The sequence below is a fragment of the Syngnathoides biaculeatus genome, chromosome 1 (assembly GCF_019802595.1).
Source record: "Syngnathoides biaculeatus isolate LvHL_M chromosome 1, ASM1980259v1, whole genome shotgun sequence".
NCBI lineage: Eukaryota > Metazoa > Chordata > Actinopteri > Syngnathiformes > Syngnathidae > Syngnathoides > Syngnathoides biaculeatus.
This window is the reverse complement of record NC_084640.1, coordinates 4137691-4165574: the sequence shown is the minus strand read 5'-3', so window position 1 is coordinate 4165574 and position 27884 is coordinate 4137691. Positions and strand designations below refer to the sequence as shown.

The 27884-nt window shown below is 42.2% G+C and overlaps 1 protein-coding gene and 1 long non-coding RNA gene across 14 annotated transcripts in view; both read left to right on the top strand.

The window, feature by feature from the left end:
• Positions 1-168: 168 nt before the first annotated feature.
• LOC133508603 (uncharacterized) lies at positions 169-5251 on the top strand. Its single transcript, XR_009797106.1, has 2 exons — positions 169-1799; positions 2370-5251. It is a non-coding gene; the product is annotated as an uncharacterized LOC133508603 (long non-coding RNA).
• Positions 5252-12556: 7305 nt separating this feature from the next.
• The window catches only part of gabbr1b (gamma-aminobutyric acid (GABA) B receptor, 1b), a 326457-nt gene continuing 311129 nt past the window's right edge, over positions 12557-27884 (top strand). For 4 of the 13 annotated variants that reach the window (XR_009796880.1, XM_061833620.1, XM_061832989.1 and 1 more), the window contains exons 1-2: positions 23963-24061; positions 24432-24674. Coding sequence is in view for 4 of the 13 variants with exons in the window: in XM_061833620.1 (XP_061689604.1) it covers positions 24515-24674 (160 nt within the window). In the remaining 9 variants the exon portion in view is untranslated. Of the gene's footprint in view, positions 12626-23962; positions 24062-24148; positions 24189-24431; positions 24675-26925; positions 26972-27884 lie in introns of those variants that run through there. The other 9 variants (XM_061833197.1, XM_061833114.1, XM_061833452.1 and 6 more) reach the window with 9 other exon arrangements.

Here is a 27884-nt window from a genome sequence, read left to right as displayed (position 1 = left end):
TGAAAATATGTCAGTAGAAGACTAGAAGAGAACTCTGGATTGTTTTCCCTCATGTAGTCATCAGGAGGAATGCAAACTAACTGAGGAGATCATGGAACCATTTTATTTGATAAATTGCGCTTGATCTTAAATTGGACACCACCTTTGCATAGTAATAGGCAGCAGCACTTAATCTTTCGATGAATAGGAAGCAGATTTCACTGCCACATGTTCAAATGGCTTTCCAGACACACAATCATTCTGGGGACAGATGTGATAATGAGCCCAGGCCAGGAGTGCTGTAATGCAATATGTGTGAACAATGCCTCGTACTTACATCTGCAGGGACCCTATATCCTCGCTTCACAAATTTCTAAAAGATAAGAATAGGGTGGGTATTGAATCCATTTTTTCCAATAAACTTCTAAGAGGACCCAATCACCAATATTTTAGATCTTGATTTAACTTCTAAGAGAACCCAACCACCAATATCTTGGATTCTGTTCTCCAAGGTGTAGTTTACATCCGTAGAGCAGGCATGCATAATCAAATCCTACCCATTGTCCCAAAACACAGCAAATTTATTGTTTTGCCCTTCTTGGATTTGCAATATCAACACAACCATCTGTTGTTTCAGTGCTCCATATGTGCACGCAGGCGACACTAACGCAATTATATAGATGGACAGGAGAGTTTTCTTTCATATGGATGACCTGTTTTTTTTTTAACTTAATAAAAAGTAAGGGATGTCGTTAGGATGTTAGGTACCACTTTTTTTTTATTTTTTTTTTTAGACCAATAAGTATTCCCTCTTGAGTACTCACCAATACCAAGGACCTATAACATTAATTCTTTTGGTACATCAAATTTCAATCAACAGAGTGACAGATATTTGCGACCAAAGAATTTTCTTTCTTTCTAAATCGCATGATGATTCCCCAACCAACTGAAATGTATACAGTAGTTCCAACTACTGGCTAGAAGGACTTACTCAATGGCAGTTTTTGGGGGGAGGGGCTTTAATTACCTGGCGTCATCACCCTCCAGGAGTACCTCTCCATCCATCCGTTTTCTGTACCACTTATCCTCACAAGGGTCACAGGCATGGTAGAGCCTATCCCAGCTATCTTCTGACGAGAGGCAGGGTACACCCTGAACTGGTCGCAGGGCATATATAAGCAAACAACCATTTGCAGGGTGCAGGTGGAGACAGGCTTCAAATCAAAATCAAAAGCCTTTATATGCTGTGCATACACTGAAATGATGAGTACTTCTCCACAAGGTCCAAGGTGCAATAAATAGAATAAAAATCGAAGAACATGTGAGATAAAAACAACAGATAAAAAAACATCAAGGCACAGTTATTGCTAAAATAAATGCACGAAAGTGCAGTTGCATAATATTCCATTACACACAAATGATAAACAAATGTAACTAATATTTCATTTAAAAAAGTGCACATTTTCTTTGGAATCCGAATGCCTCCCATGTCTGTTTCAAACCGAGGCTCTGTCGAAGCTGCTTCCATGTGACGTCACACAACGACAGGCCCAGTAAAGAAAGACAAAGACAACCATACATGCTGCGTGTGAGTTCTCGAGGAGATAGACAGCAGTGATGAAGAGGTTTCTATGGAATGCTCTGTGAAAAAAATAGGAACTGAAAGGAGGAATCTTCTCATGCTTCCCATGTTCGAAAAACAGGTGTAATTCAACCTTACATGGTCGAACCGGAGCGGACGAACGCAACACAAGTACAGGATTCAGCGAGACCTACGTGGAAGTTGAAGTTGTGAAACTTTGCACCCAAAACATAGACTGGTAGGTGCCTCAAGAAAACTACATACACCTTGTTGACAAAATAATCAAGTTCAAACACGTTTAAACGTCTGATGCTGCTTGCACACAACATTGAGTCGTTTGTTGTTGTACGAGAGACTGAGTAGGCGAGGCGTAAAACAAAAATCAAAACCTTCTGTTTAAAGATCACATCTATAGTACGCTCAGAGTTGGACTGTACAGTACAATACACTTACATTTAGCCAGTGATTATCGTTATTTAAACTAAATGATCAGTAGTTTTAGCTTATAGCCATATACTTATAAATATGTAATTGTATTTGTGTCTGTATTAGAAGGACATAAGGGGGAAGTTATAAATTTAACATTGTCCATTTCTTATTTGTTGTTAAGGTAGCTTTGCATACATTCAAGAGTGTCACGTTTTCACTCTTTAGTCAGAAGATAATGAATGAATAAATGATAGGTCTTTACGCCACAGTAGCATTATTTCAGCCTTATCTTGGCGAGCAAAAGGTAGAAATAAAATACAACTTTGTGCTTTAAACAAACCAAATAACATTATTTTAAATGATTATATTTTTTACCCAGGCGTAAACGGGGAAATCGCCAGCCAACGCCTTCCCAGAGAGAATGCCGCTGCTGTAAGGAAATTACAGAAACCGACCGGAAGTTGGATGGAACCGCCTTGGCTTGCATTGTTAACCATGAAGGCTTTCACCCAGTCTGCCTCAACCCATTTGTATTGGAGACAGCCTGGCATGTCTTTCAATAACATTATGGCAGAAACGCCTTCACAGGAGAAGGACATGAAAGAAATCGCCACGTGGGCTATAGACAGTTGGTGAGGTGGTGTTGGGGGCCTCTCGGCAAGAGCAACAGGGTTGTTATACCATCATGTGCTGTGCAGAGAATCCGAGCAGAATTTCCACCCCCATGATTTGGAGATGATGCTGGGTTCACAGGATTTATGCCCAGTTGATGAACATTATTACCCTTTTCTTTGTATGAAAACTTAAGTGTGGGTGTTGATCCTTGACTAATAATTGATGGACATTACTGTAATTATGTGACAGTTTTGACTGTAAAATATTTTTTGTTATTCGGATTCAAAATTTTACCTTTCAAGTTGACTCTAATAAGAGTAAGCAAACTGGTTGAAGAATTTGTAATATCATCTATAAGTATCACAGCACTAAAAAGTTTCTAAACCGTTATTTTTTTACACATCACTGAAGGTAGAATTTAGTTTCAGTTTAACAAACCGGACACAGTTTTTAAATCGGCTTCTTCAAATTTGTATTCATTTTCACAACATATTTCAACAGCTTTGATTTGAAAATCTTGAAAAATGATCCCAAATAGCCAAATCTTTGCTTGGTTTTGTGTACTGGCTGCTGAGAGGTGGTGGTGCTTGGGCGTCAGCAGAAGAAGTCGTTAGGCTCACATCCACATAGAGGGTCCGGAGCTCTTCTAACAGGCGTTCCACATACCCTGAAACATTGAAATTATATTATTTCATACATATGAAGATACTGCTGTCCTGGTTTATTCCTTCAACCTATAGGTTGAATGTGCAAGTGATAAGCCTCATAGTGAAAGTCTTTGTGAAAACTAGGTTACTTCCCTTGTGGGCGTTCAAAGTTATTATACTTCCGTGGACGAATGATTGGCTATGTCAAATTTTCGTCAAACTGTTCCAGTGGTCCTGACATAAACTTTACGTCGTAAATGTTTTTATTTTACAATTGTACTATGTCCTCTTTGTGACGTATAAAACTGAGCAGTGAGGAAGAATAACCAATGACGTAATTTAAAGCAGTCCTCCGTGAAATGCTTGGAACAAATTACTGTCCACTTTGATTTGTAAGTCCAATGCGCCCGCTTTGTCTTCACAAACCTGGTCCATAACCTGCCCATCCGTTCATCTTTTGGCCATTCTTGTAAGCTGACTCCATCAGCGTTTGATGCCGAAGAGCCGTATTCAACACACTTCCTCACCATCTTGGCTAGCAAGCTCTGGCTAAATATTGTCTTGGTATAATGTCACCTTCCGGAGAGAACCGGAACTTGGCGAATCTAAGCGACATTTTGAACAAAATCTCGAGAGTGACTTTGATGCTAATTTATTTCATTTCTGTTGTATTTAGAATTTTTTAAAATATCTTTGAAGTGCCTGGACTCGCCGAAGATGAATCGGAGGAGCTGCCACCGCCTGCATCTGTATGTTGGAAAGTGGGGGTTGGAAACCATAGCAAGCCATGACCGGAGACCTACCGGTGGAAAAGCTTAGAAGGAGTTGTGTACGAATTTAATCCACAACAGGAATATGCTCCATGAGGAGGGGTTATGGGCGGTCACACAGCGGAGAGCCGACTCCAGGGATTGATTAGCCTGCTCCTGTTCTTGTTGGTCCACAGGTGGTACCCTGAAGATAAACTGGCCACAGTGCCCACCGCCCTGCAGAATACCTTCCAGACCTGTAAAGAGAAACATGCAAGACCATGAGGTTAGCAGTATCCACAGCGGACAGGAGTTTGCAATGGACGTAAAGTTGTGGACACATTTGAAAAAGTGGTCAACTACAATGTTACCTACTGAAGGAGGCTAGCTAGAAATGAAGTCCACAGCAATGTGAGACCAAGTGTGGATGGGAATTGGTAATGGGTGCAGCAGGCCAGCTGGGGCCCGGTGTGAAGACTTCCTTTGGGCATAGATGGAGTAACAAATTTATAGGTGTCTTTTATGAGGCTGGGACACTAAAAGTGAGTTGGATGAATTGAGTAGTCCGGGTGGTGCTAGGGTGACAAGTTAGCTTGGAGTTGTGGGCCTAGAGCAGAACTTCCGAACGTGCAGAATCTGATATGAACAGGTGGTCAGCAGGCCTGGTCTTGAGATCAGATTGGTTTTTTTTGAGCCTCCTAGACCACCTGCTTGATCTTCCACATGGTACCTCCCATAAAACACGTGAATATAAGAATAGGTTTAGCTTCTGCTGAACTCGAGGGTGGTGAGTCGGCAAAGAATAGGGGATCAGTCTTATTTTATGGGAACCAGGATGGAAGGAAAGACTGAAGTTGAACCTACTTGTCAGGCGCATGGCCAAGCCACAGCCCTGGGCCGAGGTGGCTCTGGCAGTTGCCCCACACCTGCGCAGCATGAACGTGAATAAGGCCCGGCATATAAACCCTTGAGTCTGTCTCTTTCAGGCGCCCGTTTGTTGTGTGTGACACTGCATCATCGTGTGTGAGTACGCAAGCATATTGTAGGGCGTCCCCCTCGTTACAGCATTCCTGTGCCACTATTGTTAAGTCTGGTTTTGTTCATGTTCCAAGTTTTTGCCTCATACTTATCAGACCTTGTTTCATGATTATTGGACTTTGATTTTTTGCCACGTGTTTTTGTGCTTCTGCCTTTTTGGACTGCTTACTCGTGTATGACCTCTGCCTGAATTAAACTACACTTGCAAATCATGTCCGTGCCTCTGAGTCCTGCATTTGGGTCCTACCCCTTGCCGCGTGCTCATGACACTGCTCAGAACTAGTGGCCAGTGCCTAAATCCTTACTGAATACTGGTGAGAAGTCATGTTCTTCTCTCTCTACATGAACAACTGGACTTTGTAGCATCCTACTGTCAAACTCCTGGAGTTCACAGATGACACCATGGTCATCAGCCTTATCAAAGATGACGATGAGTCTGCGTATCAACAGGAAGTGGTGAGAATAGAACTTTGGTGTGGTCAACACAACCTGTTGTTGAACACTCTAAAGACTCTGAAGATGATAATGGATATCAGGAGGCATCCTTCACCATAGCTGCCCTTGACACTGTCCAACTGCCTTGTGTCAACCGTCGAGACCTTCAAGTTCTTGGGAATTACTGTCTCAGAGGACCTGAAATGGGGGACGAACATCAACTCCATCATCAAAAAATCCCAGCAAAGGATGTACTTCTTGAGACTTCTGTGGAAGCACAACCTGTCACAAGTGCTGCTGAGACAGTTCTACGCAGTGGTCATCCAATCAGTACTGTGTACCTCCATCACAGTCTGGTTTGGGGCCGCCACAAAAAAGGACAAACTACGACTGCAACAGACAATTGAAAACCGCTGAACGGATTGTCAGCACCACGCTACCCACTATTGAGGACTTGCACGAAACGCGAACCAGGTTCAGAGCAGGAAGGATCCTCTTGGACCCTCCAAATCCGGGTCACCAGCTCTTCCAGCTCCTTCCGTCGGGAAAGCGATACAGATCAATGAAAGTCAAAGTAAGAGGTATTCAAACAGTTTTTTTTCTCTCTAGCAATTAAGTCATTAAATTCTTGATCAGCGAACCTATTATTTTTCTGTTAGGACACTCACTCACACCCTGCTGGTCCAATCAGTATTACTATGAGGTGTTTATATACATATATATATATATATATATATATATATATTATTTATTTATTTTACTTTATTTTGTAGATGGCACGATTCAGCACTTAAACTGCTCCCTTTCCACAATTCACATTGTTAACACGCGTTTCTATATAGATTTCACATCTTGCACATCTTATAAGGAATAATTCCTACAAACATAAATGTCTCTGGTTCTTTGTTCTTGTTGCTATGTTTTTTCTTGTTGTCTGTTTTCTGTTCTGTATATCATTCCAGGGCAGCACCGACTGCTGGACAAAAATTCCTTGTGTGTTCTACACACTTGGCCATTAAAGCTGATTCTGATTGTGATTCTGATATTACAGCAGAGTTTGTGAGAGATCCACTCGGGTGGCAGAAGACGGTTGGTCTTCCGAGGGTGTAACGGCAGATGGCAGAAAGCGAGAATGGCAATGGGGACTCCCTCCAGTAAGGAATAAATGAGTCCAGTCAATGGTGGAGTTGTGAATTTGGAGCCAGGTAAGACCAATAACTAATGGGGTGAATAAAATGACAAGGATGACTGTCCGCTCAAGCTCTTCTCCCAGAGAAAGACTGTACAAAAACCGGCCGCAACTATGCGATAAAATACATAACAAATTTAACAAAAAATACCTGCTGTAATAACAGAAAAACCTCTGTATAAATCTAGACTGTCCACCCGAGCTCCTGCACAAAAAAAATACCAATGAGATCAGCAATCCAAGAATCAGTTCAATTTGATTGCGCTTGGTTGCAGTGGCTCTTAGCTTTTCAGTTTGGTGCTTTTTGTTTTTCATTATTTTGGCGCTATTTGTGAATTTTTGCAAAGCCACGTTCACCTATAGCTTCCAGGGCCTGATTGATCTGGGACTGAAGCATAATTTATCAATCACAAAGAAATATCAAAAGAAATACAATATTCCGAAGGACATTGCGAGACTACCGGGATTCCGTGGATAGTCAGTCTATCCAGCAAGCGACGGAGAAGGTGGATGGTGCGTCAACAAAAGCAAGGATGTCAGTTCTGCCTGACTGCTAAACTAAGGAATCAACCTCACAGACCACGGCTACCAAACATCTTTGTGACCAACGCAAGATCCATTACCCATAAAATGGATGAATTGGAATTACAACTAGCCACAAGCAGTTTTGGCCGGAATTCCAGTTATTTTCATCATGGAAACTTGGCTGCATCCGCGACCCCCCAATGCTGCAGTTTTGCTAGTCCGTAACGCTACATTGGCAGGACAGAACCAAAGTCTCCAGAAAGAGCAGAGGAAGAGGGCTTTGTGTTAATGTGGTGTTCTAACATCAGGATCATCGACGCCCACTTCTCTCCTGATTTAGAGGTTCTTCCAGTCTCGTGCAGACCCTTTTATTGACCGAGGGAGCTCACTGTAGTAATTGTGGTAAATGTCTATATCCTGCCAGATGCTAACATTAGCACAGCACTAAGGGATCTGCTTGTGACTGTAAACAAACAGCAGCTCGCCTGCCTCGACGGAGTATTTTTTGTTGCAGGTGACTTCACTAAAGCGAATTTAAAGACTGTTCCACCCAAATTCATCCAGTATGTTAAGTGTCCCATCAGAGGAGTCAATACCCTGGACCATGCTTACTCCAACATTTAACATCTCCCCCATCTTGCTCGATATGATCATGTTTGTGTCTCCCTTATACCCACATACATCCCTGTACAAAAAGAAAGAAAGCCGCAAACAAAGACAATGACAACATGGCCTGAGAATTTGCACTCTCAGCTGCAGGACTGTTTTTCCACGCACTGTTTGGGGTTTATTTGAACATCAGAACCTCCAGGAACACACAATTACTGTTTGTTCTGACATCATAAATTGCATTGATACTGTAACTGTCAATAGACGAATCCCGGGGTTTCCCCAACCAAAAACATTGGATGACCTGAGAGACTCAGGTACTCCTGAGTCGTCGCAACACTCCCTTCAGGTCAGGGGACAAAGTACAATATAGTGCTACCAGAGATAACTTAAACAGAGGGCCATCAAAGTGGCCAAGGCGACCTAAGAAAGCTTCACAGAAAATATTTAAAAAAAGATATGGGAGGGATTGCAATATATTACAAACTACAACAGCAATAACCAGACATGTGCCAGAAACAGATGCCTTGCTGGCAGAGGAATAAAACCATTTCTTTGCCTGCTTGGAGACTCACAGATCAAATTGAGTCACATCACTACCATCTCCCATCACGAGGGCGCTGATGCTTCAGGGACATGAAGTGAGAACTGTCAGGACTGTAAACACCAGGAAGGCTGCTGAGCCACCTGGAACACCAAGGGAAGTATGTGAGGATGCTTATAGGGTTTAGCTTACCCTTCAATAGGATCATCCCAAGTATTTTGGTTGAAAAACTATCCCTCCTTGGACTATCTACTTCTACTGCTGCTAGATAAAAGACTTTCTCACAAACCGTCCACATTCTCTCAGACTTGGCCCACACCTCTCTTCCTCCATCATCCTCAGCACTGTGTCACCTCAAGGTTGTGTATTGAGCCCTCTTCTATACTCTCTGTACACATATGACTGCATACCAGCCCATCCCAGAAACTTCATCATCAAGTTTGCTGATGATACCACTGTCATCAGGCTCATCTCAAAAGGAAATGAGTCTGTCTCCAGAGATGAGATTGCAAATCCGTCAAATTGGTGTTCAGCATAAAACCTTCCACTAAACAGCATAAAAATGAAGGAAATCATCCTGGACTTCCGGAAGTACAGCATGGACCTTGTCCCGCTGTTCATCAATTTTCCCCGAAACCCATCAACTCCTTAAATTTAAAACCACTAAACTACTGATCTACAATTTATGAAACTGCACTCTTGCTTGATTTTCTTGGTTTAATAATCTTACCAAGCCCTGGACAGGGGGAATATAACAAAAAAATACTCTATGCATTTAATAATAACAAAAGAAATTCAAAGGTTTTTTTTTTTTTGCAATAACTGTTCCTTGAGTGTTTTTTTAACGTGTTATATTTTATTCCATTTTATTCGTGCAGGTACTTTGTGATCAAGCGCTCATTATTTCATTGTATGCACAGTATTTTGATTGATTTGATTGATTCTTACAGCGTCATGGCTGTGAAATTCAACTGTCAGAAAAATATCCATTTTATATGTAACTCTACTGACCTATACCCACTATGTGACAGGCAAAGATATAACAACATTGAGCCTAAAAGATGCATAATAAACAGAAACGTTAGGATGGTTAAGGATGACCAACTGACAACTGGTCACTCACCTCTTCTATAGGAAGACTGTACAAAAGGGCAGAGGTGGGGCCGCAGAAGAAGAAACATACTACAGAGAAGAAGCATGAAGCTAGTACACAGTGTACAAAGGATCGGGAGGCAATTTCTTGTCAGGCACAAACAGATTTTGTGTAAGTATAAAGACACTTCATTCAATATACAGTCACTAGGTGGCACGACGCTGACGCTCTTGTGGGTCAAATCATGTCTACAAATTTGCAAGGGTTCATCAGATTCAACGGAGTGTGATAAAAGTGCAGAAAGCGGCAGAGGATGCATTCTCACGAACCTAGCAACCTGTGTGAGGTCGTCAGCTGTATACACCTGTCCACCCCATACAATCAGTCAGACTCAAACTTGTAACATGGCCAAGACCAAAGAACTGTCCAAAGACACCAGAGACAAAATTGTACAACTCCATGCGCCTGGAAAGGGGTACGGAGAAATTGCCAAGCAGCTTGGTGATAAAAGGTCCACTGTTGGAGCAATCATTAGAAAATGGAAGAAACTAAACATGATGGTCAATCTCAATCGGAGTGGAGCCCAATGCAAGATATCAGCTCGTGGTGTTTCAAAGATCCTTAGAAAGGTGAAGAATGAGCCCAGGACTACACGACAGAACTTGGTCATTAACCTGAAAAGAGCTGAGACCACCGTTTCCAAGGTGACTGTTGGTAATACACTAAAACATCATGGTTTGAAATCATGCATTGCACGGAAGGTTCCCCTGCTTAAACCAGCACGTCATGACCCGTTTTAAGTTTGCCAATGACCATTTGGATGATACAGAGGAGTCATGGGAGAAAGTTTTGTGGTCAGATGAGTGGGGTGGTAGCATCATGCTTAGGCGGTGTTTTTTCAGCACATGGGACAGGACGACTGCACTCTATTAAGGAGAGGATGACCGCGGCCATGTATTGTGAGATTTGGGGGAACAACCTCTTTCCCTCAGTCAGAGCATTGAAGATGGGTCGTGGCTGGGTCTTTCAACATGACAATGACCCGAAGCACACAGCCAGGAAAACCAAGGAGTGGCACCGTAAGAAGCATATCAAGGTTCTGGTGCGGCCGAGCCAGTCTCCAGACCTAAACCCAATAGAAAATCTTTGGAGGGAGCTGAAACTCCGGGTTTCTCAGCGACAGCTCAGAAACCTGTCTGATCTAGAGAAGCTCTGTGTGGAGGAGTAGGCCAAAATCCCTCCTGCAGTGTGTGCAAACTTGGTGAACAACTACAGGAAACGTTTGACCTCTGTAATTACAAACAAAGGCTACTGTACCAAATATTAAAATTGGGTTTCTCAGGTGTTCAAATACTTATTTGCAGCTGTATCACACAAATAAATCATTAAAAAAATCATACATTGTGATTTCTGATTTTTGGTTTTTGAGATTATCTCTCTCACAGTGGACATGCACCAACGATGAAAATTTCAGACCCCTCCATGATTTCTAAGTGGGAGAACTTGCAATATAGCAGGGTGTTCAAATACTTATTTTCTTCACTGTAAATAAACTTCTCCACTGGATGTCTGTCCACACAGTCATTTCTGTTGCATAGATTGTCTCTGATGCAGATAGTTTTGTACCCCGAGTGTTTTGGACCCCTTTCAACCAGCTAAATAAGTCAAAAACCCAGCAGAGAGCTCATGCCCTGGGCATCAGTGAGCACTACACAGGGCCCTTGTCAGTTCTGGCATGGAGTTGGAACTGAGATCAAGTCTGACACTGTGTACGAGTAAACATTACCTGTCAGAGTCCGGTGCTTTTCAAACAGAGGTGAGGACTTTAAAACACCTTCATTAAAAACAAGGCAACCCAATTAAAAAAAAAGAAAAATTCAAACCAAGCAGGATTCATCTCCAGATGGTTAACAAACACATCTTAACATAGCTGAAAAAACAGTCAGCCATATCTGTCTATACCACGGGTGGCCAACCAGTCAGAAATCAAGAAGCACATTTTTTACTGTGTCACGGCAAAGAGCCACATCATACACATGAAAGAGCAAAAAAGCCATGTAGTACACATGAACATAATTCTTTCCTCACACGTACATTTGGACAGCCATATTTATTGTCAATGTCAGACACCAACATGATAAAAAGAAAAATCAACTCCGACAGAGTACCAAGACCACAGGCCAGTAATTTTTGAAAATAAAATTGCGTTCTCTTGCTCATACAGACAAATTTCCAGTTCAACCTAGTCTTGTCTTGTTTGTCACAACTCTTATGTAATTTGACACTAAAATGCTCACATGATTGGAGGACTGAGTGCAACTGTGAATCAGTAGCCATTTAGTGTCAGATATTTTCTGTTCAACAGCGTAGCGGGACAGTTGAAGGTCTGATACTATTTGTTTAAGATTTTTTGTTTTCAGGACACAAGATTTTAGCGACATCACCGAGGCATTTTTAAAATTAATTCCCCTTCATTGTATGGCTTGGCCTCACAGTTCTGAGGACCCGGGTTCAATGCAGGCCCTACCTCTCTGGAGTTTGCATCTTCTCCCTGTACCTGCATGGGTTTTCTCCAGGCACTCCGGTTTCCTCCCACATTCTTCCCGCCCGTTGACAGCTAGGAGAGGCTCCAGCACTCCTGGGACCTTTGTGAGGATAAAGGGCAAAGAAAATGGATGGATGGATGGATGGGTTTTTGGCGTGTGCCAGTTGACACGATGCAAGCGTTAATTTCTGGATGCTTCATTAAAAAAAAAACAAACAAAAAAAAAACATATGCTTTTCTGTCTTATTTTTCAAAGTGACTAACTTGTTACTTTGAAGTTCAGTCCTTTTTGGAAATTCCACATTGATGTTCGAGTGGATTGAGCTGAAGATTTGAAGCAGTGAAATGCGATGAAACCATCTGACACAAAAGGCAGAGTGGCTTGCCTTAGCGCTCAACAAAAAAATACAAGCTCTCCCGCTCTGGTAAACACATCCTGTCTTCATTCACATATTTTTGTGCATTTTATGTGCATGCCAGGTTTGCAGAAATACAATGTTAATCTTTCCTGCTACGGTCACCTGACTTCTCTGGGTTCAAGGTTATGCCTAAGGCTATTGAAGGGAGAGGAAGGCACAGAAAGGCATGGAGGACTGAAGGGCAGGGAAGCATGGACGACAGACAGGAGTAGTGTATTCTCAAAAAGGTATTTCATTTTCAAAGACAACTTAAAGTAACAACCAAAATACTCAAAATAACAAAGTATAACTTCAATAAACTCAAACCAGAAACTTGACAAATTTAATTTTAATTCGCACATTTTGTTGGGACGCTTCTACATTATTTGTACACACACTGTTTTATCATGATGATGTACTATTTGCACACTGTTATCGATGACGACTGCCCACTTTCAGTGTATTTGTGAACTCTTTGCACAAATGACTCTCCACACTTATTTTTTTTCACATATGTCCTCAATGTACTTGTCATAGTGCATGTTTGTTGTCACACCAGAGTGGCTAGAACTACGGGAGACAATTTCTCGTGTGTCTTGTACCATACTTACTGTGTGTACCATAGGTACCTTATTCAAGGACACCATAACTGTGAGGCCAGGGGATGTTGTGGGTGAATGTTCAATTGCTCAACCCTCTCCAGCTGTGTCTGTCCTCACGTGACGAATCAGATCTTTTTTGTGTGGATTATTCTGGCTGTCAATGGGTTGAACCGGTGTCTCTACGGTGGCATGGGCAAATCTTAAGCACTAGCAACAATTGTCCCGCAAAGCCCCCACACATGTCAATACAGTACTTCATAAATAGTAATAACTACGACATTATTGACTAATTGTATTTTGCATCAAGAATGTTTCAGAATTGCATTTTCAAAGTGGAAGTGTATTTCTAATGGTTAATGTGTTTGCTCTCCCTTAATAAGAATTCCAAGAGTAAAAGAAAATTCTGCTTCATGTCTGTTGTCAGGGGCATGGCCAAGCCACTGCCCTGGGTGGTGCCGACTCTGGCAGCAGCTAAACAGTTGCGCTGTATTGGACGCTAATTAGACCAGACATTTAAGCCTTGAGTGTGTCACCACTGTTTGCCAATGCGTTATGTTTGTGTATGTTGACCACTGCTCTATCGTGGGTGAGTACGCATGTGTTTTGTAGTACTTCCCTGCGTTACAGCGTTCCTGTGGCATCATAGTCTTGTTGCTGTTACAACCCACAGCTCGTGACCATAGGTGAGGGTAGGAACATAGACCGACTGGCAAATCTAAAGTTTCGCCTTTCGACTTAACTCACTCTTTACCACAATGGACCGATGCAAAGTCTGCATCACTGCAGATGCTGCACCGATCTCCATTCGTCCCTCACACCGAGTCAGGAATGTTCAATACGTACGTACAGCTATAAAAAAGGATCCAGATGTTCCCAAACAATCAGAGGAACAAGAGATAAGGAGAGACAAGGTGTACACAGATTCATTTGTGTCATCCAAACAATCTGATGAGCAAATCACAACCGGAATGTGCCAGTACTTTAAATCTCCCACACCTCTTTCTGCCCCATTGGAGCCATTCACACCTCAGAATTTCCCCTCTTTGACTCCAACAACCATACAATCCGCAGTCGATGTTGGCTCCCCATCTCCTGGCTCCCCATCTCCCAGGCTGGATGCAATGTTGGGTCTGATGGATAGGATGAAGACTATTGTCAACGATGGAGTCCAGCTCATTCTACGTCAAGATCTTCCTCCCATCCCCCTCGCCTGAAACCACCGTCCACGAAGAAGCGAAAGGCCCCTCCTCCACCCATGATGAGTATCTGTAAATCTGACTGATATTTACCGGGTCTGTTCCAGAATAACTCAGACCCCTATGGAGATGAGGAATTTTTCATCCCTGTAATTACAAGGTACAGAAAGTTGGTCAAAAAGATATGAGACCAAAAAAGTAGAACTTCCAACTTAGTGAGGATAAAATATGAGTCTATCGAACCATTCTCTCCAGTCATCTCTGTGAGACTAGCGCTTTTTAATATCAGTTCATTGGGTAACAAATCAATGTTGATCAATGACATCATTACATCCTACGGTCTGGACTTTTTGTTATTAAATGAAATGTTGTTAACAGACAGTAGCTGTAATACCTTTTTAAATGAGGCAACACAAGCAGATTTTAATTTTAGGAACATGTGTCGAACAGGGAAAAAAGGTGGTGGTATTGCTCTTGTTTTTAAATCATTACTTCAATGTAAAAAAATTATACTGGGTGATTTTAGGTCGTTTGAATATCTGTGTTTTTTTAGTTAAGGGTGACCCAAAGGTCATCATTTTAATAATTTATAGACCTCCAAGATACAATGGAAAATTTATGGAGGATTTTTCAGAACGGCTGTCACTTATTTGTACTGAGTACAACTATTTTATCATAACAGGGGACTTTAACATTCATGTTGACAATAACATAGAAAAAACATCCAAAGAACTTTCTGGAATGCTTGACACATTTGACCTCGCTCAACATATTAAGAGTCCAACTCACACTCAAGATCACATCTTAGACCTGGTCATCTCAAAGGATGTTGAAATTCTATCGATTGACATTAAGGATATGGCTATTTCTAACCATTTTTGTGTATCTTTTGAATTACAGATTCTTCCAAAAGTTCAGACAACCTCTATCTCGATTAGAAAAAGGTACATAAATGAGAGTACTCCCACTTGGTTTATAGAGATGGTGGCTGTGGCACAGACTGTGAATGCTGAGACAGTTGATGAACATTTGTACAATTTCACCTTGAAAATCACAAATGCCATGAATGCTGTCACTCCTATTAAAACTAAGACCATCCTGAGGCAACCTAGAACACCGTGGAAGAGCACAATGATGGTCAAGAGGTCTATATAAGAGTGTAGGAAAGCGAAACGCAAGTGGAGAAAAACTAAACTCCATATTGACTATGACCTCTACAGACAGTGTCTTTGTAATTTTAACCAAGAGTTAGTTAGAGCTCGACAGCAACACTTTTCTGAAATCATCAGTAAGATATTATTTATATTATTATATAACTATTTGCTGTGGTTGACAAGCTTACACCCTCCACCCCGATTCTGATAGATCCAAAACTCGTAACAGCTGACAAATGCAATGAGTTTACCTGTTTGTGAATAAATACAATCCATCAGTCAAATGTCAGCACAAATCAGCAAAAGGATAGAATGATCTCACATCTGAAGCCGCCCAGAGAAAACTCTATGAACTTGTCAGAATTTGATACAGTCGACCAAAAAACTGAACAGAAAACTGTTCAGCAGTTGAAAATCAATCACAAAAACTGCCTTCTCCCATCGGAAAAACGTATCTAGAGTGAAGTCTTATATGTTTCAAGCAGACCAGGAAAAGCTCATCCATGCTTTTATCTAAAGTAGACTTGACTACTGTAATGGTCTTCCAACTGGACTCTCCAAAAAGACTATTAAACAACTGCAGCTCATTCAGAATGCTGCAGCTCGCGTTCTGACCAAAACAAAGTGGTCAGAGCATATACCGTGAAGAAAATAAGTATGTGAACACCCTGCTATATTGCAAGTTCTCCCACGTAGAAATCATGGAGGGCTCTCAAATTTTAATCGTTGGTGCATGTCCACTGTGAGAGAGATAATATAAAAAAAATACAGAAATCATAATGTATGATTTCTTAATGATTTATTTGTGTGATACAGCTTCAAATAAGTATTTGAACACCTGAGAAAACCAACGTTAATATTTGGCACAATAGCCTTGGTTTGCAATTACAGAGGTCAAACGTTTCCTGTACTTGTTCACCAGGTTCGCACACACTGCAGGACGGATTTTGGCTCACCCCTCCACACAGATCTTCTCTAGATCAGACAGGTTTCTGGGCTGTCGCTGAAAAACAAAGAGTTTCAGCTCCCTCCAAAGATTTTCTATTGGGTTTAGGTCTGGAGACTGGCGAGGCCATGCCAGAACCTTGATATGCTTCTTACGGAGGCACTCCTTGGTTTTCCTGGCTGTGTGCTTCGGGTCATTGTCAGGTTGAAAGACCCAACCACAACCCATCTTCAATTCTCTGACTGAGGGAAAGAGGTTAATCCTCAAAATCTCACCATAGATGGCCGCGGTCATCCTCTCCTTAATGCAGTGCAGTCGCCCTGTCCAATTTGCCAAAAAAACACCCACAAAGCATGATGCTACCACCCCCATGATTCACAGTAGGGATGGTGTTCTTGGGATGCTACTCATCATTAATCTTCCTCCAAACACTATGACCAAAAAGTTACATTTTGGTCTCATCTGACCACAAATCTTTGTGGGTCACTGTCATGTTGTTGAAAGACCCAAACATGACCCATCTTCAATGCTCTGACGAAGGGAAAGAGATTGTTTCCCAAAATCTTAAAATACATGGCTGTGGTCATCCTCTCCTTAACACAGTGCAGTCGTCCTGTCCCATGTGCAGAAAAACACCCCCAAAAGCATGATCCTATCACCCCCATACGTAGTAGGGATGGTGTTCTTGGAATGGAACTCATCATTGATCTTGCTCCAAACACAGTTAGTGGAATTATGACCACAAACTTCCATTTTGGTCTCATCTGACCAGAAAACTTTCTCCCATGACTCCTCTGTATCATCCAAATGGTCATTGGCAAACTTAAAACGGGACATGACGTGCTGGTTTAAGCAGGGGAACCTTCCGTGCCATGCATGATTTCAAACCATAATGTTTTAGTGTATTACCAACAGTCACCTTGGAAACGGTGGTCTCAGCTCTTTTCAGGTTAATGACCAAGTTCTGTCGTGTAGTCCTGGGCTCATTCCTCACCTTTCTAAGGATCATTGAAACCCCACGAGCTGATATCTTGCATGGGGTTCCCACTCAATTGAGATTGACCATCATGTTTAGCTTCTTCCATTTTCTAATGATTGCTCCAACAGTGGACCTTTTATCACCAAGCTGCTTGGCAATTTCTCCGTACCCCTTTACAGGCGCATGGAGTTGTACAATTTTGTCTCTGGTGTCTTTGGACAGTTCTTTGGTCTTGGCCATGTTACAAGTTTGAGTCTTACTGGGGGTGGATCGGTGTCTTTATGCAGCTCACGACCTCACACAGGTGCATCTGATTCAGGATAATACATTGGACTGTAGGTTTACTTTTAAAGGCGGACCCTTTGAGTGTCAGAATTCTAGCTGATAGACAGGTGTTCAAATACCTATTTACAGCTGTAACATACAAATAAATCGTTAAAAATATCATACATTGTGATTTCTAGATTTTTCTTTTTAGATTATCTCTCTCACTTTCGACATGCACCTACAATGAAAATTTCAGATCCCTCCATGATTTCTAAGTGGGAGAACTTGCAATATAGTAGTGTGTTCAAATACTTATTCTTTTCACTGTAACTCTAATCCTAAAGTCCTTGCACTGGTCTATAAATCACTAAATGATTTAGGTCCTGAATAGTAAGTTTCTTTCAGCTTGTCCCTTTCGGGGTCACCACAGCGTGTCATCTCAGATGAACGCACATATGTTTGGCACAATTTTTACGCCGGATGCCCTTCCTGACGCAACCCTTCTCAGGGAGTGGAGGCCCCAGTGGGATATGAACCCACAACCCCTGGTTTACCAAACCAGTGCTCTGACCACTGAGCTACAGGGCCCCGATTTAGGTCCTGAATACATGAAAGAAATGCTTACGGAATACAAACCCAGTAGAGCTCTGAGATTGACTGTCTCAGGTCAAATAGTGGAGCGCAGAGTCCAAAGCAAACATGGTGAAGCAGCATTTAGCTATTATGGTGCACAGAAATGGAATAAGTTGCTAACAGAGGTGAGGTCATCCCCAAGTGTGAATGTGAAAGGTTGAAAACTCTTCTTTTTTCTCATGCTTTTTAGAATACGTCCACCTTGTGATCATATTTTAATTTTTTTTTTATATCTTTTGTCATTTTTATTGTTTTTATGCTGTTTTAAATGTTTTATCTCTTTATCTTCAAATGCCTTTAATCATGTAAAGCACATTGTGTTTCCGCATGTATGAAATGGGCTATACAAATAAATTTGCTTTGCTTTGCTTTGCTTTGCTTTGCTTTGCTTTGCTTTGCTGCCAGAGGCAGCTCCACCCAGGGCAGTGGCTTGGCTATGCCCCTGACAAAGGTTTTATTTGAGATAACTAGACACGTGTACTGTTGTAATTTTTGTCGCAAGTATGCAAAGTATAAATACTGTACTGTTGACATATTTTAAACATTCTGGTACCCACGTACACACACACACTCACACGTGCACAAACACACTCAAACAACTCCCCATCTCAAGGGTGAAAAACTTAGATGCATCGCCAACACCTCCAGCAGAAGAATCTCCGAGTCATGAATGCTAAAAATACAGTAATATAAAACAGGGTTTTATAATTCATATTATTATAAATTTATAATAGTCTTTTTGCTTCAAATATGTAGTAAAAATACTGTTTACATATTTTAAACGTTCCAGTACCCACAAAACAAACAAAACAAAAAAGTTCCATCATTACCAGATTACTCACAACCTTTATTGCTATGTCACTATTACCACAATCTCTTTATGTCTCAATTGATAGTTTTATGTGCTGTCATTTTGTATATCGTACTAAAGCGGCTCTAACTTCCGGAGAGAAATTCCTTGTGTCATGGGTATGGCCTGGCCTCTGCCATAAGGGGCGTGGCCAGGCCACTGCTCTCTACGGGACCACCTCTGACAGCTGTCAAACAACTATTGTTCATTTGATGGTAATTAGACCAGGCATTTAGGTTTGGAATTTTTCACTGGCATTTTCCAGTTCATTGCGCATGCTTCACCTCACTCTGCTACTGTGCGTAAGTTAGAGGAATCTTTAGTCACAGCAATTCTCTGCCCTTTAGTTTGACCACGTCTTGTCACGTTCCTTAGTTTGCCTCACAGTCATCGGACCTCGCTTCATGTTTTTTGGAGCTTAGCGTTTTTGTGCCTCTACCTTGTTTTGGACTGCCTTTTGGTTTTGACCTTTTCTTGGAATAAAGTCACTTTGAATATTATGTCGCTGCCTGCAACTACTGGATCATGACAGAACAAACTGGCCAAAACAGGACCCAGCAGGGAAGATGTGTGGTGTCGCCGGCCATGCCGTCGAGCACGCCGCATGTCTGCCTCTCCCAGCCTGAGGACCAAGCACCCCCTATCTGAGTGAACTCCATCCTATTGTCATCTCATACCTTGTCAAATGCACCGCCCGTGTGTCATAATTACTTCACAACCATGACTCACTCACCACCACGTTTTGTTGGACTCTGATTTTTCGGATTACGAGGAAAATCTGAATTTATATGACTGGCTGCCGGATTCTGACTTGGACAAGGACTTTGAATTTTCTCTCCCGGTTATAAGTCTCAGTCAGTTTGTTTCGCAGTCCCACGCATCCAGCCCCCGTGTGCTTTCGTCTCGTGCCTCCTGCTGCTCATCGACCAAGCCACAGCTGACGTTCGTCCATGTCTTGCCGGCAACCGATCCGGAGCAGATTTCCGCCCGTGCCTAACCGCCCATGAAGCCAAAGCAGACTATCGCCCACTTCATGCTGATGACCAAGACAGCGGCATCCCGCTTCCACTCCAGTAATGGCCAAGCCACACCCAACGTCCATTCACATCTCGCTGCCGGCCGAGCCTCAGATAATTTCTGTCAACACTTCACCAAGCCGGCGGACTCAAAACCGATGATCTTTGAAATTGCGGATCTCATGGACGTGATTCAGCGGAGATTTAACAATCTCGTTCCGAGATGGCCACAGCTGATTCAACCCCATGCGTCGGTGACGAACAACCTGCTGACGTGCCAAGCCCATGTTGGGGTGGAGACTGAGCTGCAGCCGAGTCACACCCACGCCTCAGCCTTGGCCAATGATTCTGATTCTGATTTTGAAAAACATGACGTCAGTAGATCTTGCAGATCTTGATCTTGAGACGGCCTCAGGACTGGTCGGGGTGGGAGTCTGTGCCCTCCTCTGGCTCCCCTTCTCCCTCCCCTTGGTTGGTGTTTTGTTTGTTTTGTTGCATCTGGGATCCACGGCTTTGGAGGGAGTACTGTCAGGGGCGTGGTCATGCCACTGCCTCGGGTGCGTCGGCTCCTGATAGCGACCTCTCACCTGTACCTTATTGTTGCTAATTATGCCATGTATTTAGGCATGTGTGTCATGTCACTGTTTGCCAATTTGTAATATGTATGTGCATGAGTTCACAAGCTTCTTGTGAGTGATTTGGTTCATTGCCACGTCGCAGCATTCTTATGCCACCATATTCCAGTCAAATCTTGTTTTCATGTTCCAAGATTTTTGCCTTGTAGCTATCTCACATCGTTTCTTGTTTTTGGAGCTTGCCTTTTGTCGCATGTTCCTGACCCGTGCCACTTGTTCATGACACACCCACACACAATCAATAAACAATTATCACTGGCTGCATATAAGCCTGCCAGATCCAGGAATCTAGCGCCAGAGTATTGCCACTTTTCCATGGTACAACTTTCATGATTCCTTCTTCTGTGCTCATTTGATTATTTTGCTATCGTCTATGTTTTATATTACACCTGGCATTTTCTATATTGTTTATAGTTATTTATTTTGCAATCAGTCAGTATGGGTGTCATTAAAAAAAAAGAACTTGCTCTCTATTGGTGCTCCTGACACTTAAAGGCTGGTAAGGACAGTAAAACATTTATTTTATTGTGTGAACAGCCAAAGGGTGGCCTGTAATGTAAGTTTTATAAGTGTCATGACATTATCGTCACATTATTACCTGTGTGCAGGGACGTGGCAAAAGGGCAGGCATCCCAAGCAACATCCCAGTGCTTTGAGCTGAAGCGGGCAGCTAGTATAGGGCTGATTTTGATCCATGTCAAGACACAATTCGAAACACTATTAAACACTGCAGTGACATGAAGTGACGTTACCACCAACGGCATGTAAAAAAAAAAAAAAAAAAAAAAAAAAAAAAGAGGATGAAAAAAAAACCCCATTAATGATATGAAAACTAAAAAATGTGAAGTAGGAGTGTGTTGCTGTTACAAAATAAAAGTCTCATGAGCAAGGCTGGGCCACAGCCAAGAAGGGCGTGGCCTGGACACCGCTCCGAGCGGTTTCATCTCTGACACCTGTCGCCGGTCACAGCTGTTTCACATGAGGCACCATGTTTTTAAGTTGGAGTTTTGTCACTGGCATTTTCCAGTTCGTTGAGTATGCTTTACTGCATCCTGGGTTACTCTGCCGCTGCACCATTTTAGTCTAGTCATGCTTTTGTTATGCTCTTTAGTTGACTCATAGTTATCAGACCTTCTTTCTTGTTTTGTTGATCCTGCCTTCTTGGACTGTGTTGTTGTTGTGCACTACTAAGTTTACAAAAAACCCCATTGTACATCATGCTTTTGCCTGAGAGTCCTGCATTTGGGTCCGCCCCCCACTCCGCTGGTCTGTGACAGAAATGTAGTTTGTCTCAGTCCTAGCAGGCATCAGAAATGTTTGCTACACATTAGCTAAGACAAGTTGACCAGCAAATTGATCGACTAACAAACTAGTTGAGCTTTCATCCCATGATGTGTTTTTGTTGACTTTGAATTAGATTTAGTTTTGTTTGATGTTATGTTCTACTTTCAGTGTCCAGTGTTAATGTCCCCTTTGCTCATTTGGTCTTCATCTCCACCCATTTCAGAATCACGATCAAAAAAGGAATCAGATTCATGAGACAAATATGTAACAAGACAGAAGGAATTTGTCTCTGGTAGTTGGTGCCACCATAGTATGACATTCATGTTGAGTACCAACAATAAGAACAAATGTGCTAACAAGAACGTAGAACAAAAGACAGTCAATTGAGAGGGAACTGATTTTTCCCTTATAAGAACTCACAGTTGTCCAAAGTTGTGCAAGGATGCTGAGTCTTCCAGCATTTAGAGCAGTTAGGCTCCCCATAAAAGCAATGCAATGATGATTGTGCAAAGGGTGCCAAGGTTCAAGGAGTCAGTGCAGTTTTAAGTGACGAGCTGTACAATCATCTTATTGGCCAAGGAGGGTGTGACAGCAACAACTCAAGGCAGAAAACTGACAGCATGTTCCATTGGAATTAAAGGTTAGCTGTTCAAGAATGTAATAACTTAATTGCAAGAGGGCAGAAACTGTTGGAATGCCTGCTCGTTATGATTTGCAATGACCGGTAGCGACCCCACGGAAGGAGCTGTAAGACCAGGTGATCAGGATTTGGAGTATCCTAAAGGATCCTGCCCGCTGGGGGCCTCATAGCGGTGGTTAGAGCATTGGTTTGATAAACCAGGAGTCGAGAGTTGATTTCTAACTTGGGCCTCCACTCCCCAAGAGGGTTTGCTTCAGGAAGGGCATCCGGCGTAAAAACTGTGCCCAACAATTATGAGCATTCATCTGAGATGACACGCTGTGGCGATCCCAATGGGACAAGTCGAAAGAAAGTTTCTGAAGGATCCTGCCCACTTTTGTCTGAGACTAAGTGGCGAGCAAGTCCTCAAGAATAGGCAGGGTGGTGCCGACAATCCTTTTAGCAGTTTTGATTGTCTGTTGCAGTCAGAGTTTGTCCTTCTTTGGTGGCAGCCCCAAACCAGACTGTGATGGGGGTACACAGTACTGATTTGATGACCGCTATATAGAACTGTCACAGCAACTCTTGTAGTAGGCCTTATTTTGTATATTGCAGTTATAAACAAACAAACAAACAAATTAATTAATTCATTTTATTCATAATTTAAAGGTCAATTGTCATCCCTATAAACATTCTAAAATAGATAGCGAAATGAAAAATACATATAACATTATTCACTTCAATGACTCCACGAAAAAATAATTGTGAGCGGAGAGCACGTCATCCATGCGCAAAGTTGCGGAAGTCTCATTCTAAATCCAAGTCTTCGCCATATTGGCTGCATTTACTGATTTACTGTCCGTGATGTCACCTCGGACATTCGCCATTGAAAACACGCTGTGGCCCCTACTATGGGACATGCCCCCTTCACATACAGAAGCTCTTTTCGAAGAAAAGAACGTCTCACAATTGAGTCAAGTGTCCGGGGCAATATTATCTGATCATTTCGAGCCATATTTACTTCTAACTAACAACAGAGTCCCCAACAGTATGTAGCGTACTCAGCCGCGAGCAATCACAATGCCTCGGCCCAGGTGCGGCGCCGAGCCGGGCCGCTTTTCAGTATTGTCATGTACAGTTCCTGCTTCTTCTCAAACAGAAATCCCTCGAGAGGATTTCATGGAGGGAGTTACAAAAAGCTGTATATGTCAAAATCATGTTTTGTGGTGAAAAAACGCATGTGTCCATGTCGGCTGCCGTTTTTTCATTAATAACATACTAAAAATCATGTATTTCATGACAGTGGCACTTTAATTGTACGTTATGTGTTAATTGCAAGAGGGAAGAAGCTGTTGGATTGTCTGTAGTTTTAGTTTGTTATTGTTCAGTGGCGCCTAACCAAGGGAAGGCGCAAGAAGAGCTGGTGAGCAGGATGTGAAGGGTCTAAGAGGATTTTTTATGCTCTTGTCTGAGTTCTGGAAGTGTGCAAGTCCTCGAGAGTTGGTATGGCAGTAGTGACAATCTTTTCAGCAGTTTTGATTGTCTGTTGCAGTTGCAGTTTGTTCTTTTTTTTTCCACACAGGTTTTTGAAAAATGTACTGCTGCAGTATGTTTTCTTTGAGTGGTTATAGTAAGTTACTTCCTTTTTGTGTGACTCATTTTATGTCAATTATTGAGTAAAATTTATCTTTGCTTATCCTTAGTCGCTCTTGCCTGGAGCCCCCGGGGTTTTTACAAATGCTCTTGCGTGCGTATAATCTAATCATTTGAAAATAGCTTTTTTTTTCTTTTCATTTTTGTTGCGTTACATTCAATATTTTTGACACTGGTGTACCAATGTCAACCAATGAATACCTGCTGTCAAATATTGCAGTGACGTCACTGGAAAGTGAGGGAGCACGGTGAAGAAGGTGGAAGAGGGCTGAAGGAGGGCAGCGGCTCCACAGTGGCGAGGGTATGTGTGTATCACTGAAGCGCATTTTGTGCAAATTGAACATTCAGTGCTCTGACTGGAGTGAATTTGGGCCACGGAGCACACGTCTGAAAAACGGTTTCCGTGCTAATTGTCCACGGGAGACACTTTTCCACTCAGTCGATGATACTCTTGCTGCTTTCTGTGAGTAGAACTCTGGTACATTATATTTGCTGGGTGTTGAACTTTTTCCCCGACCCCCTCGTTAAGATTGTGGCGCATTGGTTTAAAACAACAGTTGCCGTCTTTTGGTTTGTCAGCAAATGCCAAATGGTGAATTTTCGCCTCAAATTGTACAGTATGTGGTTAGCCAGTCACACGACAGTACCGGTCTTGTGATATCATCGACGCTATGGGAGCACATTTGGCCACCGTCAAAGGTAAGACGGTTTTGGCAAGCTCACAATGATGAAGTACTTCCACGTGCGCTCTCACCGTAACGAGCCCACTATGCGTATTGACGCCTGGGTGTTGCTTTTTCACAGTGACTTGCTGTCCATGCATGTAAGTCGTTATACCCCCCCGCATCGTCGGTATACGTTGCTCAAGCCCGGCGCCTGACGTCAACAGGAGCCCAGCAGTGAGGACTAAGTTATTATTAGTGGCTTAATGAGACTAATAAAAGATTGCAATTTGGTCATGAAAGACCTGCAATCCATCTGAAATGGAACATCCACATTGTCGCACTCCGAAATACAGACTGGAGTGACTGACCCACGGAATCCCACCTCCTGTGGTTAACATAGAGTTTCTCCTTTTGACTGGTAGTGTTGTGCTCAAGACCATACTATCCGAGACCAATCCATTTGAACTTTTAAAACCAATTAAAAGCTTGACCAATTAAAAAGAATTTTAATTTTCTTCAAAATACATTTGACATGCAAAAGCGCAGTGTCTGAAACTCTTTCAAAGTACAATGTGCAAAAAACACTAATTTTTCAACCAATTTTGGGGGAAAAGTGAATTCTTGTATTTAAAAAAAAAGATTTAAAGAAGAGCTTGATTACTTTTAAGAAACATAAGCAACTGTGGCATTTGGAGACCTAAAAATGCACATCTGGGCTGCTATTATAATCCCAATTTAAAGTGGAATTAAAACCTTTGCTACAACGTTACTATGGAGAACAAAACTTATATTTTGAAGGGGAAACTATCACTTTCAAAACATTTGGATTCATTTTTTACGTGATATGAAAAATGTGGATAGCAACAACGGGGTGAGGGAGATGTCACTACTCCTCTGCAGTTTGCCAAACTGATATCCTTCCTTACGATACCTCACTCCATCATTTGGCGTGAACTGTACATTTGAGTTTTTTAATTTAGAACCAGACGCAATAGTGAAATGGCTTGGGCTAATCCTTGGTAAAACAGAGACCTTTTTTTTTTTTTTTTTTTTTTTTTTTTTTTTAACATACGTATATCTTCCGCTTATCCTCACTTGAGCTACGGGCACGCTGGAGCCTATCCCAGCTATCTTTGGACGAGCGGTGTGGTACATCCTGAACTGGCTGCTACCCAATTTTAGGGCATGTAGGAACAAACAATGATTCATACTCACATATTCACACTTATGGGCAATTTAGAGGGATCGATTCATGCATGTTTTGTGGGGTGTGGCAGGACACTGGAGTGCGTGGGGAAACCCATGCATGCACGGGGAGAACATGAAAACTCCACACAGGCTGGACCGGGATTTGAACCCCAGTCCTCACAACTGTGCTGCCTACTTACATATATGCATTTATAATTTTGTATGATTATATTATCATTATTAATATTTTAGATACATAGTTACTGCAGGTGCAGGATAAATACTACGCTTTCATAAACTCATCTACTGGGGGGGTACAGTTTATAATACAGTATTTGTGCTTGTGTGTTTTGTCATTGGTAACTTTAAATTATTCCATTCATTCAGTCATCATACATTTTTATTTATTTTGTCCTGTTTGGCTGATAGGTCAAACAGAATAGAAGACCGGTATCCTTTTTTTTAATGTCAGAACAGTTTTACTATGTCAGAGTTTTTAAGATGCTGCTGTTTTTTTTTTTTTTTGGGGGGGGGGGGGATTATAATTGATGTTTATTGAGAATCAAAATCCATCAGTTGAAAAAAACAAAGTTTCTAGAGGGGAGAAAGAAACAAAGGCATTGATTCAATGTTACATCTCCTACAATCTAACGCAATTTGGATGATGGACAGCATACAAACTGGCCTGGAAGTTTCCTTTGATTTAAGAACAATCCTTTTTTTCCATGTTTGAAATTGAAAGCAACTTGAAAATGCAGTCAAGATATCTTTTTTTTTTTTTAGATTATTTAGATTCGCTGGTGTTCCTTAGAGTTGACAACTTAATTTTTGCTGACTGTTACCTGTTTATTTTCTTTCAAGATGGTGGCTGAAGTTCAAAGTCTCCTTTTGTCATGGACTTTGAGAGGTGGGTGTTGTCACTTTAGTCACAACACCGCGATGGTTGCAATCATGGCGGGGGTGCTGGGGGGTTAGTAACAGATGAATTCTAGGTATTTCATTTTTGACCATGTGCTTCTTTTTATAACATTAATTAAGTTAAAAAATAGCAGATCGGTACTGGTCTCGAGACTAAGACTGGTCTTGAGAGTTGCATGTTTTACATGAGTATTATTTATCAGGGCGGCACGATGAGCAGCTGTAAAGCATTGGCCTCGCAGTTCTGAGGACCCAGGTTCAATCCCAGCCCCGCCTTTGTAGAGTTTGCATGTTCTCCCTGTGCCTGCGTGGGTATTCTCTGGGCACTCTGGTTTCGTCCCGCATACCATAAACATGCCACATTAATTGGACACTTGAAATTGCCCCGAGGTGTGATTGTGAGTGCGACTGTTGTGCGTCTCCATGTGCTCTGCAATTGGCTGGGAACCAGTTCAGGGTGTACCATTCATTTTCTTTGCCGCTTATACTCACGAGGGTTGCAGGGAGTGCTGGAGCCTATCCCAGCTGTCAATGGGCAGGAGGCGGGGTACACCCTGAACTGGTTGCCAGCCAATCGCAGGGCACATAAAGACAAAGAGCCACACTCACAATCAGACGAAGGGGCAATTTAGAGTGTCCAATTAATGTTGTATGTTTTTGGGATGTGGGAGGAAACCAGAGTGCCCGGAGAAAACCCACGTAGGCATGGGGAGAATGTGCAAATTCCACACAGGCGGGGCCTTGATCAAACCCAGGTCCTCAGAACTGTGAGTCCAAGGCTTTAGCAGCTAAGCCACTGTGGCACCTAGGCTTGCATGTGGTAATTAAAATTTGTACATTTTTCATAGAGACATTAATGAAAATTCTGACGGTGTTTGAAGGGCTGGGGGGGAATTCCATAT